At 38.4% G+C, this 22,825-nt stretch overlaps 1 protein-coding gene across 4 annotated transcripts in view; it reads left to right on the top strand.

The window, feature by feature from the left end:
• Nucleotides 1–22,825, top strand: part of dync1i1a (dynein cytoplasmic 1 intermediate chain 1a) — a 113,284-nt gene that overhangs the window by 76,733 nt on the left and 13,726 nt on the right. For all 4 annotated transcript variants that reach the window (XM_067426589.1, XM_067426592.1, XM_067426590.1 and 1 more), the window contains 4 exons: nt 12,857–13,003; nt 15,370–15,483; nt 15,568–15,701; nt 18,327–18,471. In XM_067426589.1, coding sequence (XP_067282690.1) covers nt 12,857–13,003; nt 15,370–15,483; nt 15,568–15,701; nt 18,327–18,471 — 540 coding nt within the window. The remainder of the gene's footprint in view (nt 1–12,856; nt 13,004–15,369; nt 15,484–15,567; nt 15,702–18,326; nt 18,472–22,825) is intronic.

Below are 22,825 nucleotides of genomic sequence, written 5' to 3'. Positions count from 1 at the left end.
TCACTGGCACAGAGGAAGATGTGTTTGCAGGAGTTTGGAGAGATGCCCGCGCTGCATAATGCTGCGGGATGGAGTTGCATGTGCTCATAAAGCTGAGTGTAGAAAGGCTTCAAAACCACAGCTTTTGAGACAGGAAGAGCAGAGACCTCCAGTCGGCTAAGGTTTTATACTCTCGTATCTGCTTATAAGCATTACTGTAGATAGGAATGAGTCATGAATGATGGTGGACTAGTTTATTTGTTTTTAGGTGCTTTTATGAGTAGTGGTTTAATTAGAATACTGTACTTCAGCTGTAACAGTTTGCATGGTAACACCTGCACAGAAAAATCTCAATCTCTTTTAAAGAGAACCTACTATGCACTTTTTCAAAGCCTTGATTTTGTTTTTTGAGGTCTGCTTATTCTAAATGTTTTCTGAAATGCTGAAATGTTAATGCTAAAGCTACAATCTTCTCCCAAAATCTCGGAAAAAGTGTTAGTGCCTCAGTGACAACTTCACTCAGGGAAGTTGTCCCCCCTCGTTTTTATAGCATTAAATAACTAAAACTAAACTTATTTAAATAGCGAATACTTGAAATGACTACAATGTCAGAAACCAACTTTGGGAAAAAATATTTGAAGTGTAATTTGATTTAGTTTGTCTCGCTTCCAATTAGAATACACAGAGGGACAGGGGTTATGAGCTGTACTGGGACCAGCCACCTGGGGAAAACGAGGCGTGTAGGCTTCATTTTTTTACCACAAGTGCTACAGGCTTGGTGTATTTTGATTGGTCAAAAGCTTTGAGCGTGTTTGGGGAATGTTACGTCCCTTACCAATACTTTCTATACATTACTAATGCAACATTTTTTATCCAGCTGATGATCAATAAAACAGCCATTCAGAATCCATCCTGCTTTAAAGAGCTCGAGCATTTAAAGCGACAGATGACATAAATGGGGCGTGCAATTAGAATACAGAACAATAACATCTACTGGTGTGGACCCATTGGCAGGGGCGTGGGACTGGGGGGATAAAGGGTACTGAGTAACCAGGGCCCAAGGCAGGGAAGTCCATTTTCTATACATACACATACATGGTATGGGGGCCCAGCAAGATGGTTTGTACCCAGGGCCCAAAATTTGGTGCTACGCCCCTGCCCATTGGTATCATTATAGTTATCGGTCTTGATGTGAACATGCTTTCAGGTTGTTATTTAGCGTCTGACGCTCATTTTGAATTTAAAAGGCGTGACAATCCATCTAGTCCAATTTCGAAACACTATTTGCCAAAAGTCAGACTTAGCCTGCAGATTTTGCTCATTTGTTTCTATTTCATAGAAAATCGCATGCCGTATGATGGGCAGACTCCGATTTATTTTTGATAAAATATTTGATATTTTGACCTGATTTTAGAACACAATGTTTTCATTTGTCATGCATCTCCTAGTAAATAGCCGCATGTTACTGTGAGAGTTTGTGTTCAGAACAAAGTCTGGTGTGTGTTATTCAGTCATTAGAGTTTGATATCTAGAGTTTGGGTATTTTTTCTGTAACCCTTTACAAGTTGGGAAGTGTGTGAGGCCTACTGTTTTAAAACCTGTTGTTGTGGCTGACTGAGGACTAATTATACTGTAACTAACCAGTTGACTAGTTGTTTAAGCAGTCCACTAACTAGACGATTTTGAAATGTATAGCACGTACTGTAGGCCAAAAATGATGGTCTTTAGGATTTATTTAGGAATTAAAATGTCAATTATCTCATCATTTACTCACCCTCATGTTGCTCCAAACCTGTTTCTTTGTTCTGTTGAACACAAAAGAAGATATTAAAGAATGTCAGTAACCAGACTTCTATAGTTTTTTCCTACTATGTAAGTCAATGGTCCACTGTCTGGTTACTGATTTTTTTTATTTTATTTTTTTTATCTTGTTTGTGTGTTCAGCAGGAGAAAAAAAAAACTCCTACTGGTTTGAAACAGCATGAGTGTGAGTAAGAAATTACAACATTTTCCTTTTTGGGTGAACTATGAAGTCTAAAGCTGAAAGATGTAAGTTTGGTGAGCAAGATAAATTAGATTTTGACTAAATTGAAAGGTTTACATTAATTTTTTTTAGATTGTGTATTTAAAATGTTATTTATATTTGAGTATAAAATGGCATTTCTATAAATGTTTGACTATGCTAAGAATACCGTTCAATCATATTGAAACGGGCCTTCTTTCCTCTTGTCCAAAGGTAAAAGAGAGAGAAATCGAAGTGCTCTCATTCACTGGCTTTTCCTCCATTGTTCTCTGAAACGGAGATATGGTATTACAAGGCCTGTGCCAGTAACCGCAGAGTGACAAAATCCGTGGGGTGCCTTTTGGGAAAAAAAAGAGGTAGGGAGCGAAGGATGCTGGTGGAAGACAGAGGAGTGCATCTGGAGCTGATAAGCTTTGCTGAGAACCACATGATTGTGGTGCTTCAGGAGGAGGCGGCAGTGAATGTACTGTCTGTTACACAGTCATCTGCTCCCTGACAAATGGCTCCAACTTTTTTTTTCTCTTTTCCCTTTCGGCCCGCAAAAAAGGGGGCAACAAAGGAGGGAGTGTTCCTCATGCCATCTCTCCTCGTGGGGTCTTATCCCATACCGAAACCATTCCCATTGATATTATTATATCCCATGCACTTAGTCCTAGTGAAACCAGGAAGGTGTGGGATTGTGTTTTCACTTGCATTTTACTTCCTTGTTTGTTAGTCGTAATGCTTGTAATGAGAAATATTCTGAATTGAATCAGTCGGTGAAATTACATTGAATAGTGAAATTTGGAAGGGACGACAAACAGGAAACTTTCCAATATTGACTGCACACTCACAAATAATACCTAAAGTATCATGGTGCTACCGTGATTTTATTGATCATGGTACTATTGTGTTCTTTGAAGTATTCTTGAGTACGAAGTAAATTGTTGCAAATTAAAGCTGCACTATGTAATTTTTCCGTCCGCTAGAGGACGCCTATTCAAAACAAAGGCATAGTTTGATGACGCCAAGTTTGAGCGGAGAATCTTGGGACATGTGGTCTTCACCTCATAGCCGGTGGAAAAGAATCGGGATAGGACTTATGGCAGAAAACCGTTCATGGAAGCGATTATGAACGTTACTGTAGTGTGAAGCAGAGCAGGACCGAGTGTTGTGGAGCTGAGCACGGCCGCTGGAGCGATTGTTGAGCAGCACACGGCTCATGAGTATGAGGTAACGCTGCTCTGTTTATCATATTAGACTCATTTAAGTGTGTTTAAAATGATTTGTGTTGTGTTGGCTCAGTGGCTGCTGTGACATGTTCACACTGCTAAGAATAAAGCGCTTCTGGCAAATTAAAACCGGAAACCGAGGGGAACGCAGATTAGAGGTTAGATCGGGCTCAAAAAATCAAGCCCGACCCTACCCGAGCCCGAGCACGTCGTGTCCGAGCCCGGCCCGGCCCGACACATTAACTTTAATTATGAGCCCGAGCCCGATTTAAACCTGACCATTGTTCAATACATGGGCGTTTTGACGAGAACGAGCCTGTAATGAGCAAAGCGCAGCGACGCGGACCGGTGAGGCTCATGATAAAACTACATTTAGTTTTCAGTTTTCTCCACAGCGACTGTACAGCCGAATAACATTTTGTTACAATATTTTCATGTTTAACACTTTGAAACTGCTTTGAAACAATCATCATTGTAAAAGCGCTATAGGCTATAAATAAAGTTGACTTGACTCCGCTCAATAATCTGCAGGCGCGCTCATGATCCGCTCACCGGTAAACTGATGTTTGCTCAAATCCAGCTCAGACATTTATCTGTAGCTTACTTTGTTGTTGCCATTAAACAATGTGTTTTTTCCTTCATATTTATGTTTAAATATTATAATATTATTTTTACATTTCATCTGATTACGATGAGTGAAAAGATGCGAGTGGGTCAGAAATGATTTTGGTGGTTATATTTAGTTAAATATTAAGTTTTGTTTTGTAGAAAGCATTTATTTTGTTTTGTTTAAATTGTATCTTAATTTTAAAAAAGGTTTCTTGGGCCAATTGCCTGGATTTAATAAATAAAAAGCAAATAGCAGACTATAATCGCGAGGTGAAGTCGTGGGAGTGATTGCTTTCATTTCATCTCATGCACTGGAGCGCGCGTCTCTTAAATAAACCGAAATTCAGCAGGCTATACTTGCCTCACAGACATGACAAATATGCGTATAGAAAGCTTGAAATGTCCACTTTTAAACGAAACGATTCGAAGATATTTAATTAAGCAAAGTGCAGTGTTGACACGAGCAGCTCTTGACACAGAGCGTTTCTGTTTATAATGCTGCGCTCCATCACTGCTCGAGCTGTGAGTTTAAGGCGCATTTTTACACTAATCCTGACTTGTGCAACTTTGTAGCCTACACATTTGTTTCTTAGTTGTTGTATTAGTTCTTACTTTGCTAAGTATACATTTAATTTCTGATTATAGAATAGCTTTCTGCCCACCCAATTAGACTAGTAAAGTAGGCTAATGATTAAAAAAACAAACGCTTGATCACGGGCCCGGCCCTACCCGACCCGAGGATAGTGCAGGGAAATCTCAGCCCGACCCGGCCCGCGGGTCGGTTCGGGTCAGGTTCGGGCTCGGGCTCGGGCTCGGGTAGAGAATCTAAACTCTAACGCAGATATGACTCAATTGACAGGCGACTCCTTCAGACGTCCCGGGTCCTTGGTTAAAATAGCAATTTTCTCACAATTTATTAATAGTTGGGAACATTTGAGATATTGTAAGAACTCAACTGAACAAAATATATAACACTGGCCTAGTGGATTTTGGATATTTTACTGCAAAAATACTACATAGTGCACATTTAAATAATGATTCTTTCACTCAATCATTTTGCCACAATACTTTTTGTTCAGTGAAAAATAGACAACGAGTATCCCACCTGTACCTGAACATTTTTTAACTACATAAAACCGAAAGTGATTTATTGCATTACTGTTCTACAACAGAACTGAAAAGATCATAGCCAACCACTGAATTGGGACAAAGTGAGCTAATTCCAGTAGCAAAAGTTTGCATGTGGAGCACAGTGCTCGAATAGTGGTGTTTGTGGCTTCCAGTAGAACTGAGGAGGTAGTTTCTGGATCCATGCGTTGAAGATGGACAGATCTTAGCTTACGGTCTCCATATGGTGTGAATATACAGCCTTTTCATCCCTTTTTCCTCTCAGCGTCCTGCGCCTTTGCCATGTTTAGATTATGACTTTCAAGAGAGTTCAAATACTTGTCATATTTCTCCGCGCTTCGTTATGGAGCGAAAGGTCTCTCTGGATTTATGTGGTTACGGTAATGAGGGAAGGATACATCTGATGTTTTATAAACTGAGATTGCCCTATGACATGTTATTCATCATTAAAGGCCTGTTCACATCGTGTCAGCATTGTCCAATGCACTGAACTTTATGGAGTGAAGCGACGGCAGCGTCACTTTATAGCCAGATACTCCATAGCTCAAATTTCAAACGATTTTATGTTTGACCTCTTTGACCTTTTTTCGAAAGGTCCAACTTTGGACTTGCAGAATTTAAAGGGGGGGTGAAATGCTGTTTCATGCATACTGATCTTTTTACACTGTTACTTGGAATCCCATACTAAACATGGACAAAGTTTCAAAAGTTAAGGTGGACGTTTGATGGGAGTATTTCTTTGTCAAAAATACTACTTCCGGTTAGTCATAAGTTTCGGCAAGTTTTTTGAGATCATGCGTCCCCATTGACGTTAATGGGGGCGGAATTTCCTTGTATGGGCCTTACGGACAATTCTACCGGAAGCGCGTGAGAGAGAGAGAGAGAGAGGGAGAGAGCGAAAGCAACAGCCTACGCCCATCAAAGCGCTGGCTTGTAGGATGCTGGACAGGTGACAATTACACATAGCACATAACAATGTCACCAAAAAAGTGCGTTTTTGGTTGCCAGACCAAGACAGTCCTGCACAGATTCCCCAAAACCCCGCGTTAAGGCAACAGTGGATGTAATTTGCTTTTCCGGATCAGCAACTGAGTTGCGCGAATGTTTATATCTGTTCGCTGCATTTCGGTGCCGACTGTTTCATAAACAAGGCCCAGCTCGACGCCGGCTTTTCCCAATCGCCTAATGCTGAAGGATGGAGCAGTCCCAACGTTAGAAGGGTGAGTGAGACTGCTTCAAATGTCTGTGTTTTTTTTAGTCCGCTTACTGTCTACACAAACCACGCGTAAACACACAAACACACGTGCACAACTGCACTTCCCACATGTACACCTTCAAAGACAAAAATACGACGATATAATTCAAGTATAAATATGTAAATAACACAAGCCGCTAAGCATATTATATAGTTAGTGTATAACTTGTAACTTACCACATAGAGACGTCCTGCTCTAGTCGTTTTTGCTGCTGCTCCTGTTCAACTGCAGCCTCTGGGTCTGATTCCGGATCATAGATGTATGGCTGTATCTGATTAAAAGCCATATTTTTATTTTGAATAAAGTTTTTTTCCCGCTGTTAGGGATGCACTTGACTCAACACACAGCGCGCTGCTGCACACGTCATTATTTAGCTCCGCTCACACGACACGCCCCCACCCGCTCGGCTTTTTTCGGAAAGACTCGGAACAGCGCATCTTTCTTATATAATTATTTAAAAAATAAAGACTTTTCGGAGATATGCAGGATGCAATGCTACTCTATAGGTACTCAAGATTGACATGACACTGACTGAAACTGAGTGTTTCACCCCCCCTTTAAGTTTGTGATTTTCACACTTGGTTTGGCCTTTGTTTGACTTCATACATTATGAAGGTCTCTTTTTCCTTAATCTCCATTTATATAATTTATATTTACCTTACTTTTTAACTTATTTTCTATATTTTTACTAATATTAAGCATTTGTTTGGTATGACTTCCAATGACACATTAATTTATTAAATTAGGTTTGAAGGGGGAATTGATAAGGATTGCACTTTTTTAACTTTAGTTTTTAATGTTGGCTGTTTGAGCATAAACACATCTGCAAGGTTACGAGTACGACGCTCAAAGTTCAAAGCGTAGGGAGATATTTTCTTTTAAATAAATCTCTTTTAAGGACTACAACAAACGGCTGGTAGGGACTACAACAAGCTTATTCATGCGTTACTGATATCACTAACCCCAAAATTTACATAAACCTGAAGAGTTGTTGTAGTAGAGCACATTTGGGAGTCTGCTCAAGCTGTCGCATCCGTCTTTTCACATTTACTGCAATACAGTGCAAAACACAAATGCAATAGCATGTCATAAAAGAAAGTCTGTGTAATCTTAGCTGCTAACACAAGCTCTTGAAGCTCCGCCCTCTTCTTGAAAGGGGGCTGGGAACAGCAGCTCATTTGCATTTAAAGGATCATGAAACCCCCCTGCTGCAGCGGTGTTTTTTCACACCTTCGATTTGAAAAAGCTTGTTAAAAGGGGAGTGGTCGACTGTGAAAAGGTGGGATGGTATTGTGTGAAAAGAGGGAATGGTTTGCATAAATAGGGGAGTGTCAGTAGGTGTATTAAGATTAGCGATACCAATAGCAGCAGTTACAGCGGTTCTGAGACATGTTCTCGGTTCACGATGGCATAGTTTACCACAGTGAGATTAAATGAGGGATGAGTACAGCGAATGAGAGAGCTATGAGTGGCGTGCAGCAGAGATCGTAAATCATTCAGCTCTTCATATTCAAACCAGCATAATTCAGTGAGAAATGAAAATAAATGTTATTCTGCATGACGAAATATTTTGCAAACGTGATAAAACTATATTTGTCCAAATATGCACGCTGTTTGGCAAGATGAACAACGCGCCGACGTGATAAGAGAACGTGAACCACCCAACATGCGATGCGACAGAGATGTGTAATTCTAGATCGGGGTAAAAGCGAAGGGGTTTGAGGCTGGTCTCGACCGCGCATCTGAAGCACAGAGCGACGCGCGCTGGGTTGCCGTGACGATCCGCGCTGTCTATCACTCGGCAGCTAAATCTATATTTGTCAAAATATGCATCACACTGTTTCACTAAGAGCCCGAACACATGCGGTTTAGTGCATGGCTGTGACGACAAATAAAACGGAGAGGACGTGGCTTTTGTTCATTAGCCTACTGATTACAGATTGGTTATTTTGCACTCCTGACATAGATAGTCAACGCTTGCAGGTTCGGCGTGCGATTCCTCAGGTGAATTTTACTTTACCGAGCCTTTGTAGCAAAGGCTTTCACAGACGGCGCCGGTTACAGCTCGCTCGGCGCCCTTTACGTTACTTCGTATCAGCACAACGCCTAGATTTCCTCCGTGACTTTTCCGCGCGCTGCTTCCAAAACTTACCCACCATATCTCTACAATAATGATGGAAGACGAGCCTGGCAGAAGTGACTGTCTCATGCATATTAACTGAATTATCTTGTATGCATACTACAGCGCAGGGATTGGACTGAATGAGCTTTATGTCATGAATATATATCGAGAATCGCTCGGAGCGGTCGACTTCAGCATGTGCCCACCAGCCCATACTTGGGCCGAAAAGGCCGCGCCGACGTCAGCATTTGTGACGTTGCTCCGACTAAGCTTTTCAAACCGGAAGACAGAAATCGCTCTGAAAAATGCAAAAATAACTATTTTCACATATAAATACCATTAATGAGTACCCTTAGTGTTTTCAATGATGTGCAGCCTATACATATCTGTTTACATCTCAAAAAAAGTGTTTTGGGGTTTCATGACCCTTTAAGGAGACACAAAAATGGTGCGTTTTTGCTCCCCCTCAAAAAGTGCACATTTTAGCATGCTACAAAAACTTATATGTGGGGTATTTTGAGCTAAAACTTCACATACACACTCTGGGGACATCAGAGACTTATTTTACATCTTGTAAAAAGGGGCATTATAGGACTCCTTTAAAGGCGCCGCATTATTCAATGTGTTGATGTAATTTCCCCTGAAACGGCTTCAGCTGTTAGCAGCTCCTCCCCTTTTTTGAAACCGCCAATAGCATTTCTTTAATATACAGTTTGACTAGAGCGCAAGAGCAGACCTTTCTCTGTTTGGTAAAGCCAGTTTCCTCTAACACTGTTTACCAACATAATCTCCTCCATATCGGTTTGAAATGCAGCATTCTGTACAGAATTCAAATGGGCCGATATGTTTTGTTGTCTGTGCCGACTCGCGCATATATGATCCGCGCTGCGCTTTCGTGTCTGTAGTCTAAATTTAGACCTGAGCCGTTGGGGTGTGTGCACGGCTGCGGTGCGTGAAACTAACGTGAAAACAGACTTAATTCTCCTCAAATGAAAGCATATTCACACTGAATGGTTTCCTATCACATATATAGTGTGCTATGTGCCTTTCACCATGTAGAAATTAGTAAATGTGTGAACAACTGACCGATTTCAGCTGCAGCTTCAGCAGTGTAGGGGGCGGGCTTTAGATTCTAGAGCGCATTTTGATTGGACAGAAGATTTGACGAGAAAGTGAAGTCTGCGATGTCACAAATCGGAGATTTGTTTTAACGGAAGTGAGAGACTGTAAATTTTGAATGCTTATATCTCCTAAATGCAAATTTTGTCATAGTTTTGGAACATACCAGCTTATTCATAACTTTAAGGCTAACACAGTCATACTAAAAGCTAAAAAACTTCAATTTTTATTTCAGTGGACCTTTAAATAAAATGATGTTGGAATTTGCTATTAAAAGAGGTTCAGTATTGACCAGGAGTCAGTGTATTTTTGTTTTGTTTTATTAATATTATTATTTTTAGTAATTATTTTTTATTATTATTTAATTGAATTGGGATTAATTTATTTTGTATTTCAGTTTTAGTCTATTTACAGTTAATTATTTTAGTGCTTCAACTTCAACTTATTTCAGTTTAGTGTCAAGGCAACATTTCTTTCAACTAAAATTTATATTTAATTTAATTTCAGCTTTATTTCAATTAACACAAATGTTTTTGGTCACACTTTAGATTAAGGTCCAATTCTTACTGTTAACTAATTATTAACTACAACTTTTGAACTTTTGCCTCGGTAAACTCCCAATTACTGCGTATTAATAGTTAGTAAGGTACCGTAGTTGTTAAGTTTAGGTATTGGGTAGGATTAAGGGATGTCGAATATGATTATGCAGAATAAGGCATTAATATGTGCTTTATAAGTGCTAATAAACAACCAATGTCCTAGTAATATGCATGCTAATAAGCAACTGGTTAATAGTGAGAATTGGACCCTAAACTGGAGTTTTACCATGTTTTTAAAAGTTTTAGTTAACTACAATAACCCTGTCAGGAGCAGGTCATACTGGTTGTTGTCCAAAGACTGTAAAGTTTCATAAACAATTGAACAGATACATTTAATCAAATCAGATACTTCAAAGCTTATCCAATCAAAATGTATCTGTTATGCTACAGAATTAGCTAAAAAACGAACAGATAGAGTCTGTGGTCAGAGGTTGCAGCAGGACACAGAGATGATACCACAGCAGATGAGTCTGATAGAAACAGGCCTGCGGTGTGCACAGAGGCCAGAGAAGGCCGTGATTGGCTGTTGGCTGGACTGCTCTCCTGAGCTGAAGTTTCAGGTTACGATACTTCATTAAGTCTCTGATTAATGGCTTCATAGTGGAGTTATTACCCTCTTGTTGTGGTGACCCCAGCTCACGTTCATTAGCCCAGTAATGAAGCGCTGGTCTGGGGAGCGTGTCCCTGACACATGACTATAGGAGAGAGAGAAAGAGACTTGGTTCAGAGGTCGGCTTGTGGCTCTGATTGAAATAGCCGTGTATTTAAGCAGCAATGTTCCCCTGTCTCTGTGTTTGCATTCAGGACTGACTGATCATTAATCACTGAACTGAGATCCTTTTCCAGCGGTACTGGCAATCAGACTAATCAAGACTTGAGTGAAACTTTTCAACCTCTTAAAAGATACTAATCAATTTATTAACTGAAATGTTGGCTTTTGATGTCCAATCGTATTATTGCAGCCGGAGTAGTTCCTTGCAAGTGTCTGCTTTCTATTTTATTTTCTATTATAGTACTGTAGTTAGGGGTGGGAATCATAATACATTTGAAGCTAATGCATTTAAATCAGTTCTTGCAAAAGGTGACTTTTTAAAAGCTTTTCATTTGTTTAGTAACTATATAATAAGTCTTTTTAGAGGCGGCATCCAAATATGAGCTATAACTGTATTAAATAACATACTAAACAAGCTAATCATGTGGTAACATTTAATTTATATTGCAGAACACATAATGTGTATCTTAAACTACATATCACTGGTTGTTCGTATAATATGAACAACCAGTGAGTGACCACTGATTTAAATCTCATGAGTAAATTGATCTGTTTGATTCACTATGAAGAACCAAATCATTCACAGCAATTCATCTGTGAATCAGTTGGACTACAGGTTGCGTTGTATGATTTGGAAACACTCGGAAGAGTGTTTTGTTTGGGAATCAAACTACATTGGTAATTCTATATTTTAGATTCATCCATAATAACTTGATCACTATAGTAATTTGTTCATGAATCGTTTGGATTATCCTGGGTGTGCTGTGGTTTTGAATCACTAAAGTATTAGCTACTGTCACTAAAGTAATTATTGGAAAGATTTGGATTCAGAATACCCTGGTTGTGCTTTGTGGTTTTAAATCACTGAAAAGAATCGTCTCAGAAGAATCTTTCATTCGGGAATCAAACTATATCACCCAAAAGAACTTGATCATGGGAGTGATTTGTTCATGAATCGTTTGGATTTGTATGTGTGTGCTGGAGGGTGTTGAATCACTATATTTATAAAGAACTGGCTCAAAAGAGTCATTTGTTTAAGGAAAAATAAAAAATTTGATTTCATGGTGACTTTAATAGAACATAACGTCATTAATTTCCCATATGTAAATGAAGGGATTCATTTTTGAATAAGAACCGGTTCTCTGTATTTGTGTAGTATTTCTCCATCAGGCCGCAGTCAATCACACAATCGGTCACATGTACTTCTACTTTTTCCAAATAATCTCCAGTCCAACCATCAAACGCTTTTGTTTTAATGCGTTTAAACTTTAAACCAGATTTGCCTGCGTGTCCTGAGTGTAAATAAACTCAACTCGCCTTTATTTTTACCCCTCCAACTTAGTTTATTTTGAGTCCTTTTAAAAAACCACCTCACATGTGACTCTGCTCCCGAACCCTCTTAGAAGCTGTATTTTTTTAGAGGGGGGAACGAATGAAAGAAAAGAGAAGCGTGTTTTCTTTTTCTCTGGTTTGTTTTCCAGTCACTTTAAAATGAACTCTGGGTGCATGACGGGCAGGCCGCAGATGGTGCGGTGTATGAAGGGAGACAGTCGCAGTCTTTGCTTTACAGACGACTTGAGAGCGCTATGAAAACACGCATTTTACACTTCTGTCCCGCTGCTGTCACACCACGACCAAAAGGGCAGCTTTGCAAGCAAAACAAAATATCGTTGTCTCCTTGCTGTCAGTAATTGGTCTCCTGAGATAATTGTAAAAGTGCTTAGTAAGGGCGCTACAGAGAATTTTGTGTGGAAATATGTAAGCATGTTTCATGTGACAGGCACTGAAGAGGAACCAAAAACTCAATAAAAGTGAAGACGGAGGGAAAGTTCAAGGCGAAGGCTGTCACAACAAAAAGGCAGCGCTTATCGCTCTAGTGCACTCAGTTTATGATGCTGTAATATAAAACTGCTGCTCCCACAATCCTTAGCATAGTTTGGTACTCTGCCCACCCTTCCTCCTCTGCCCTCATCATCACCTTCATCATTATCTCTTTCCTTTGTCTTTTGTCCTAAAGATTTTGTCGTCTCTTTTTCAGTCTCCAGTGGTGTCGGTTGGTTTTGCACGGTTTCATCCTAACCTGTTGGTGGGTGGCACATACTCGGGGCAGATTGTTCTCTGGGACAACAGAAGTCACCGAAGAACGCCGGTTCAGAGGACCCCCCTGTCCGCTGCAGCACATACAGTAAGAACAGATTCAGTCATCTATCTTAAACCTGAAGTGCCCCATTATGCTTTTTCAAATATTCCCTTTTATGCAGTGTGTAAAGCTGGGTCTGCTAAGTTTTAAATATCAAAGTGCATGATAAATAGTTATTGTCTAGAAATCGATTCTGAATTGCCGAAACGAGTCGTCAGCAATTCCAGTCTCGATACAGTTTACATGCCTTTGTAACAAATTTGCCAGCCTATGGTCACAACAACACCTACTTTTACCTGCCCTCAAACATTGTAGTTGTAGCTGAGGTCTAAGAGATTGGTGTTGTCAACAACAAACTGGGTCGTCTGACCAATTAGAGCAGAGTAGGCTCTCGAAAAGGAGGGGCTTAGAGAAAATGATTCTTCAAATGAATCGGTTTCAGGCTCTTTAATGAGAAAATTGAAAGTGTTTTTGGCCTTTTCCTGCATGTAAACCTATTGTAGGAGACCTCTAAAACAAAATTAGAAACCTTTAAATGGTATAAAAAGGGCACTTTAAAGTTAAGACCAAAGTGTTGTCAACAAGTCATATTCTGTGAAATATGGAGTAGTTTCATCAGAATGCCCAAGCTGTTCTATTCCATACAATGAAAGTGAGTGTTGACCATGAATGTTAAGCAAGATTTTAACTAAATAACAACTTAAATCTTGGTCTGTCTCTCACCCAAAGCTCAAAGCCCATGAGTCTTCGATTGTGAAAAAGAAGTGCGCTTAAGCTTAATTGTACTCAATGCTCATTTAATTATGTACATTTAATGTACACATAATGTGTACATTGTAATGACTATTCTTATTACACTTATTACATAAAAATTGCACTTTGTATTAATGAAAAATGAAACGTTTTTTAATTAAGTAAATTTCAAATGATCTTTTTTCATGCTTTAAAGAAATGCACTTATTTTGATGTGTTTACTAACATTCTAAAGTTACACATAATCTTGATTATAATTTGAACTGTAGTGTGTTCGATATTACATATAAAGTTCATATATTTTAAATTTACTAAATTACAACTTCAGCAATTCAAATGTGTAATTACAAATATATGTAAATATATGACACATAACATACATTGCAATATGCTATTAAACTATATTTTAGTTTACCATAAATGCTTGTCAACACATTCAAAGACAATAGCAGTGATTATGAAATTGCATATAAATATGTACTTCTTGCTTGGTTCAAAAACTCTTTTTTGTCTTTTGTTTGTCTTTTTTGTGGTTCATTTTGTCTTTTTTGTATGGCATAAACATTTCTTAAAACATCTCTTTTTGAGTTCAACGGGATAAAGAAAATCTTGAGGTTGAGTAAATGGTGAGAGAATGTTCATTTTGGGTGGACTTTAATCGGACATGATGCTGGGAGCAATCACCCCTCAACATTTTCCTGACCTCGTCTTCTCTCTTTGCAAAAGGCCGCCCGCCGTCTACCTAGGGCTAGACTCCGTCTGTCAGCACGGTCAGGCTCAATGAGCCCCATCTAACTCCTTGTCATGCAATAAAGACAGTACAGCCTAGTAGCAGAGGAAAGGGACGTCCATAGACCCTTATTGTGCTCAGCTGCCACACACACGGCCCCTGAATGCCATACATGCTGAGGGTTTAAACTCCCGTGCCCTCAATAATGAAAGGCTATGTCCCGACCGCCGTCTCACCACTCCACCGGCTCATCTGAAAGAGCCCATTGTTGGTCAAAAAACAAAATCAAATTGATGGCAATAACGACATAATGGATTCACACAATCAACTGTATTTGCAGACGGGCAGATGCCCGAGCCATGTTAGTTCACAGGCTAGGTATTGTGTCTGTGTACACATTCAGTTCATACCTTTAATTTTGCAACGGTTAATACAGTAGTATGGTAAGCAAGTAAAAAATTGATTTGAAGTAAAAATTGAAAAATTGATCTTAATTTTTTATTCAAATATTATAAAAAATGTGTTATTAAAAAGTTGTGCTTGGAGTTTTATATGTAATAACACAATGAAACATGCAAAATTGTGCAACATAATTTTTCGTCAGGCTATCATACAAAGAAATTAGAAACACATGCAAAAACAAGAGAACCAATGAAATAGTAATACCTGTTATGTTGTAGTCAATGTATGTTTTTTTTAAATAGTAAAATAAAACCTTTTGCTGTAGTTTGCCCTTTTCCCAAATCATTTTGTTCTTCTCTATTTATAATATTTATAAAATAAAAAATAATTTCCTGATGTTTTCATGGTTTAATCAAACTTGTAGGGTTAACAAATATCCCCTGTGGATGTCACTTTTGGCCACTACTACTGTACATGACACTTTCTGGAATTTGTAGGTGACATACTATTTGTTTTTTTCTCAAAGCACCCAGTATACTGCGTCAATGTGGTCGGCACCCAGAACGCCAACAACCTGATCACTGTGTCCACGGATGGCCGGATGTGTTCCTGGAGCCTGGATATGCTGTCACAGCCTCAGGTCAGCACTGGCACATCTGGCCAACACCTGGCACTGTACCAGCATCCATCACACCTGTGTAAAAGTCTGCTTGCTTATTTGTAGGAGAGCATGGAGCTTGTTTATAACAAGTCTAAGCCAGTGGCTGTGACTGGGATGGCCTTTCCCACTGGAGACGTCAATAATTATATAGTTGGCAGTGAGGAGGGGACCGTGTATACAGCGTCCAGACACGGCAGGTGAGTGGCACATACATTTGACACGCTGACCATGATAACACTTAAAGGGTTAGTTCACCCAAAAAGGAAAATGATCACATAGTCTACTCAACCTTCAAGCCATCCTTATATAAAAAAATATCCTGGCTCTTCCAAACTTTATAATGGGAGTGAATGGGGGTCTAGATTTTGAAGCCCAAAAAAGGGCATCCATACATCATAAAAGTAATCCATTCAGCTCCAGGGGGTTAATAAAGACCTTCTGAAGCGAAGACATACGTTTTTGTAAGAAAAATATCCATATTTAAAACTTTATAAACTATAATCACTGGCGTCCGGTACCGGCCGTATGCAAGTCTTATTCGGCCAGAAGAGTGACCTCTGACCTCTGTAGGCGTAGCATAATCTTAGGTGAGATAGGGCTAGGCAAGAAATTTCTCTTTAAAAATTCTCCTTCTAGACTTGTAATTCGTGACCGGTGTTTTGTTTTGCTCTATGCTCTGTGCTTCCATGTTCGTCAATACACCATACGTCAGGTCAGAGATATGGGATAATTTATGGGATTATTGTGGGATAATTTTCATTTTTGGGTGAACTAAACCTTTAAGGCCCACTCACACCAAGAACAATAGTATAATTATAACTATCCACTGACATACAGGATTATTAGGAACACCTGTTTCTCATTAATGCAATTATCTTATCAACCAATCACATGGCAGTTGCTTCAGTGCATTTAGGGGTGTGGTCCTGGTCAAGACAATCTCCCTGAAATCCAAACTGAATGTTAGAATGGGAAAGAAAGGTGATTTAAGCAATTTTGAGCGTGGCATGGTTGTTGGTGCCAGACGGGCCGGTCTTTGTATTTCACAATTTGCTCTGTTACTGGGATTTTCACGCACAACCATTTCTAGAGTTTACAAAGAATGGTGTGAAAAGGGAAAAACATCCAGTATGTGGCAGTCCTGTGAGCGAAAATGCCTTGTTGATGCTAGAGGTCAGAGGAGGATGGGCCGACTGATTCAAGCTGATAGAAGAGCAACTTTGACTGAAATAACCACTCGTTACAACCGAGGTATGCAGCAAAGCATTTGCGAAGCCACAACACACACAACCTTGAGATGTGGGCTACAACAGCTGAAGACCCCACCGGGTACCACTCCTCTCTACTACAAACAGGAAAAAGAGGCTACAATTTGCACAATCTCACCAAAATTGGACAGTTAAGGACTTGAAAAATGTCGCCTGGTTTGATGAGTCTCGATTTCTGTTGAGATATTCAGATGGTAGAGTCAGAATTTGGCATAAACAGAATGAGAACATGGATCCATCATGCCTTGTTACCACTGTGCAGGCTGCTGCTGGTGGTGGTGTAATGGTGTGGGGGATGTTTTCTTGGCAGACTTTAGGCCCATTAGTGCCAATTGGGCATCGTTTAAATGCCACGACTACCTGAGCATTGTTTCTGACCATGTCCATCCCTTTATGACCAACATGTACCCATCCTCTGATTGCTACTTCCAGCAGGATAATGCACCATGTCACAAAGCTCGAATCATTTTGGGGCAGATTGGTTTCTTGAACATGACAATGAGTTCACTGTACTAAAATGGCCCCCACAGTCACCAGATCTCAACCCAATAGAGCATCTTTAGAGCTTATCTCCATCAACTGCAAGATGCTATCCTATCAAGACGGGCCAACATTTCTAAACAATGCTTTCAGCACCTTGTTGAATCAATGCCACGTAGAATTAAGGCAGTTCTGAAGGCGAAAGGGGGCACAGTATTAGTTCCTAATAATCCTTTAGGTGAGTATATTAGTGCCCACACCAACACACTGAATCAAACAGTTTTGTTGTTAGTTTTGTCTGTCAAAGATAAATTAAATACAATTATCTATATATATATATATATATATATACTGTAATATACTTAACAAACACTTACTGGAATTCAGTGATAGTCAGAAGTGCAAGTGGCCAAGTTGTACTAATGTTCATCCCAGACAGCAGCAAAGAGCCATCTACTCACCTGTCACCTGTCTCTTTACTGGTTATGTATCGCTTTCTGAGCAAAACATTTGGAAAAGCATTTACACGACTGCATAAATGTCTGGGGTTGGTAATTTTTTATGTTTTTGAAATAATTGTATGCTCACCAAGGCAAAGATAAAAAGAGATTAATGTTGTGTTAACTGTCTTCTATTTTAATATATTTTAAAATGTAATTTATTCCTGTGATCAAAGCTGAATTTTCAGCACTTCTCCAGTCTTCAGTGTCACATGATTCTACAGAAATCATTATAATATGCTGATTTGCTGCTTAAAGAAATATTTCTAATTATAATCAATTTCATGTTTTTTTTTCATGTGTAATAATACTAAAAATGTATATATATATATAATAGTTCAAAATCTTGTAAGAAAGAAAAAAGTTCAAAAGAGCAGGATTTATTTATGTCTTTAATGTCTTTAATCAATCAAAAAAAAGTTACAATTATTTTTTTCTTATTAATAATTATTTTACTGACCCCAAACTTTTGAGCCGTAAAGTGCATATACATGCACAAGACTTACATCAGCTGTATAGAGGGCCTTAATGGTTACCTTTTTTATTTTGACCATCAGTTTTTGTTTCTCCACAGTAAAGCTGGCATCTGTGAGATGTTTGAGGGCCATCAGGGGCCAGTGACAGGCATCAGTTGTCACAGTGCTGTGGGGCCTGTCGATTTCTCCCACCTTTTTGTCACCTCTTCTTTCGACTGGACTGTAAAATTGTGGAGCACAAAGGTAAGATGGAGTATCCTCTAAAACCACTTGAGCATTATCAGATTACCTCACTCTACTGACACCACACTGCAAGATATATTAAACAAACTGATGCATGTCTAACCATCAGTTTTAATGAGACACATTACTGGCTCATGGTCTAAAATGAGTAACCATTCAAACATTTACCAGAGCATCATTGGCCATGTTTACACCTAGTATTAAGATGCGTTCTGGAATAATGCATAAGGAAAAACATAGGGAGAACTGGAGATTTCGCTTTTTCTCTGATAGCCACAAGACCAGCCCAACGCTGGGAGTGTGTGTTAGAAATCAGGAATGTGCGAGAACATTGTGCTTGTTTTTTTTTTACACCTGTATTTAGCATTATCCACTCTGATCAACCAAAATGTACTTACCTAATAATGGGATGTTTTTCAATTATATTTTTGGGAACACTTTAGTTTAGGGTACATTTCTCTCACTATAAACTAGGTGCTTATTAACATAAATAAAACTAGGATTGACTTTTCTCATTTAAAGCATATATATACAGTATTGGCCAAAAGTGATGTCGGACAGCCGACAAATAGGGAAATTAACATGTTCACCCTTTATTAAAAAAAAAAAATAAATGTGTTAAAGATTTTGTAATCTTATTGCTTAGTTCAATCTTTGTTGTCTTAGTGCTTGGAGTCAATAATTTGTAATAACGCAAGAAAATGCTACGTAATTTTTGCCCAGGCTATCAACATGTGTTTTTTTTGTGTATGAAGCCGTAATATGTACTGTACAACCCAGGCTAATTAAAAGTGTACACACAGTTTCCAACATTAATGTATGCACATCTTTTATAAAGGGTATATTTTAAGCCCGGCTTTGTTAATAAGGACAGTATCTTGGCAGTGTCTTGTACATGCAAGTAAATCCGTTCCATGTCCAAAGCTTTGAGACCACTGGACAGTGGCTTTTTGCCTTGGAGCTTAATCTGCAAGTTTAGAAATGAATGATTGAGCCTCTTGATTGGGGTTCAAACCACATGGACCAAATAGATTGAGCAAGAGCAGGCTAGGGTGGGAGACGTATGGACATGGTTGTGCTCACAGATACTGCAATCTGTGTCTGGAGATACTGGCTCAGATCACATTAACCACAGAGTGAGGGAAGCATGAAGGCCAAGTATGAATAAAAGATGGACAAAGAAGGAATGTTAGGGGAGGAGAGAGGCACAAATAAAAAAGCAATGGAAAAGGGGAATAGCTTGATGAAGAGAAGTCGATGACACAACCCTGGTAGGAACGGAAAGGAGAAGTAGCAGTTAAAGGGATAGTTTGCCCAAAAACTGATAATGCTCATCCTCATGCTCTTTCAAACCTGTATGACTTTCATTTCTATGTGGAACACAAATAGGGAAATAAAAAGGCTGTTTGCTCTTTTCCAATGCAGTTACAATAAACAGAGACTGAAGCTTTCGAGCTTCAAAAAGGGCTTTAAAAGTACTCTCAATGTCTTTTTGTTATATTAAAAGTCTTTTAAAGTCAGTATATAGATTTGTGGGAGAAACAAACCAAACATTAAATAATTTACAGGTTTTGGACAACACGATGATGAGTAAATAATGACCGAATTTGCGCTACTGTTTAAATGTTTTGGGTCAATAATATATATATACATATATGACAAATTTAACTCGGCAAGAAATAATTACATTTGTGTGTGTGTGTGTGTGTGTGTGTGTGTGTATATATATATATATATATATATATATATATATATATATATATATATATATATATATATATATATATATATATATATATATATATATATATATATATATATATATATATATATATAATATACTGTATTGTTTTATTTGTTTTAAGAAATTAGACATTTTACTCGGCAAGGACACATTTAATTGATACAAAATGACAGTAATGTACAATGTTACAAAAGATTTCTAACTTTGTTCATTAAAGAAAAATATTTTTCCCACAAAAACATGAAGCTGTACAACTGTCAACATTGCTAATAATCAGAAATGTTTCTTGAGCAGCAAATCACCATATTAGAATGATTTCTGAAGGATCATGTGACACTGATGATGGATCCAATGGTGAGGATCATGTGACTGGAATGATGATGCTGAAAATTCAGCTTTGAATACAAGAATAAATTGCATTTAAAAGTATATTAAAACACAAACTGTTTCACTGTATTATAAACACAACCTTTATGAACATAAGAGGCAAAAACATTTAAAAATCTTACCATCTCAAACAGTATACATTAGAGAACTGTTCCTTTAAAACAAGTTAACAAGGAGTTAAAAAGTAGAAAAGGCCAAATAAACTGAAGTAGATGGAGGACCCGGGTCATTTAACAAGGAAGCGGCACATCTTCTGCCTCAGGCCCTGCGATGGATAATACAGCTGAGCTGCATGAATGAGAGCTACAGTATACGTATCATGTTCTCACACTCATCGCTATCTACGTCCACAAGTGTACGTAAAGCGCTGAGCTTCCCGAAACCACAACATACCGTCCTGTCACTTTAACTTCTGCTCCATGCATTTTCTCTACAAATCTTGCACTTTGTGCATTCTGACAGATATTAAAACATTCCTAGGATGTTATGGATGTGCATGTGTTATTTTTTGGGGACGGGGGAATTCCATCCCCTTTGAGGAGCGCCGCAGGAATGCAGGCCTGTCTCTTTCTCCTGTGTGTGGTTGTGGGCACACCTTAGCTTGGATCTAAGCACCCTGTGAGCCGCCGCACATTATCAGTCACATGCAATAATGTCAGTTTCAAATGACACATGGCTTCCTATTTTTAGACATTGACAAGTTAGCAAGTTAGCATTTGTCGTTTTATCTTTTAAAAATTGAATATTTTATTTGTATTTATTACGTTTTTAGGGCCATTGTGGCCTAATGGTTAGAGAGTCAGACGGGTTACACAAAGGTTGCTGGTTCGATTCTCAATAGCGGCAGGATATGACACCACAGCAAAAATGGCTGCACACTGCTGTGTGTGTGTGTGTGTGTGTGTGTGTGTGTGTGTGTGTGTGTGTGTTCACCATTCAATGATAATTATAGTGTGTATAGACTTCTAACTTGGATGGATTTAATACAAAGGACATTTCTGAGTATGGTTTACCTTACTTGGCCATCACGTCACTTTAAGAAAAAAAAAGCCAGCCACCTCTAGCATTTTTGATAATTTTCATAAAATGTCCATAGCTCCCAAATATCTGAATATGCAACATTTCAAAAGAAAGAAATTAGCATTTTTGTTTAAACCCGTTTTATTGGAGTTTCATGCTTCTTTTTTTTAATCAACACTTGAATATGGTTAAATTTCATTAAAAAAGCTACATTTTGAACAAAAAGCTAAGAAAAGCGGTGATTTAAAAAAATTAAAAAAAATTAAAAGACTGGAACGTGCAAAAGCAATGCTTTTATTGCTTGTTTCTGCTCTTTTTTCCTGTGTTTTGATCCGGAGATTATCTACTGCTGTATAACAGTGAAAACACAAAAAGCCAAAAAATTCTGTCAATTGCGAGGAATTTTGTACAATCTACAGATCAGCCACAATGCAGAAAAAAGCACACCGCCGCAAAAAAGTGTTATTTTTTAAAAAAGATTAAAAAGTGGATTTTGTATGGTTTAATTGTATTCTACTGTAAAATTGTGCAAACAAATGGATCATAATTATTGCAAAAATATTACTACTACCATAAAAGTCCCTCAAAATAATAACTATTAAGCAAAATGTATTGCATTGATTCTACAAAAAAAACAAAAAAAAAAACACTTTTGACCAAGAAGCGTATGACTGACTCCTAAATGAGGAGCACCAGAGGATTATTGGGCAATAGCAATAAACTCCTAAGGCCAATTGACAGCGCACAGACAAACACGTTTGCTGAGTTTTTCGGATCAGTGTGTTGGCGTCTGTTGCCGTTTGTTGGAGTTTGTTTTCACCCGACTGAACATGTTCAATCACCGTTTGTCGGCGTCTGTTGGGTTAGTGTGAACATGACCCATAAATTCTAAATCCATCTTGTTTGTTGGCGTTTGTCTGTGCGGTGTGAATTGGCCTTTAAATGATTGCATAATACTTTAGTGTTTAATTTAAAAAAAAAATCTAGTGATGTTCTGAACATGTTCAGAAGCTGTTTAATGCATACAATTTCATTAAAAATTTAAAATGAATTGAAACCATAAAATTATCCCATGGAACCCTTAAACGGTTCTAAGTATGAAGTTCCTGATAAAAGTCTTTAAGGTTCTATATAGAATCTTTTCTTCTAATAGAGTTTAAAACACGGAAGGAAAAATCATTGGTACATTTTCCATCACAGACC

The sequence above is a fragment of the Pseudorasbora parva genome, chromosome 19 (genome assembly GCF_024679245.1).
Source record: "Pseudorasbora parva isolate DD20220531a chromosome 19, ASM2467924v1, whole genome shotgun sequence".
Classification (NCBI taxonomy): domain Eukaryota; kingdom Metazoa; phylum Chordata; class Actinopteri; order Cypriniformes; family Gobionidae; genus Pseudorasbora; species Pseudorasbora parva.
This window is presented reverse-complemented; position numbering and strand designations above follow the sequence as displayed.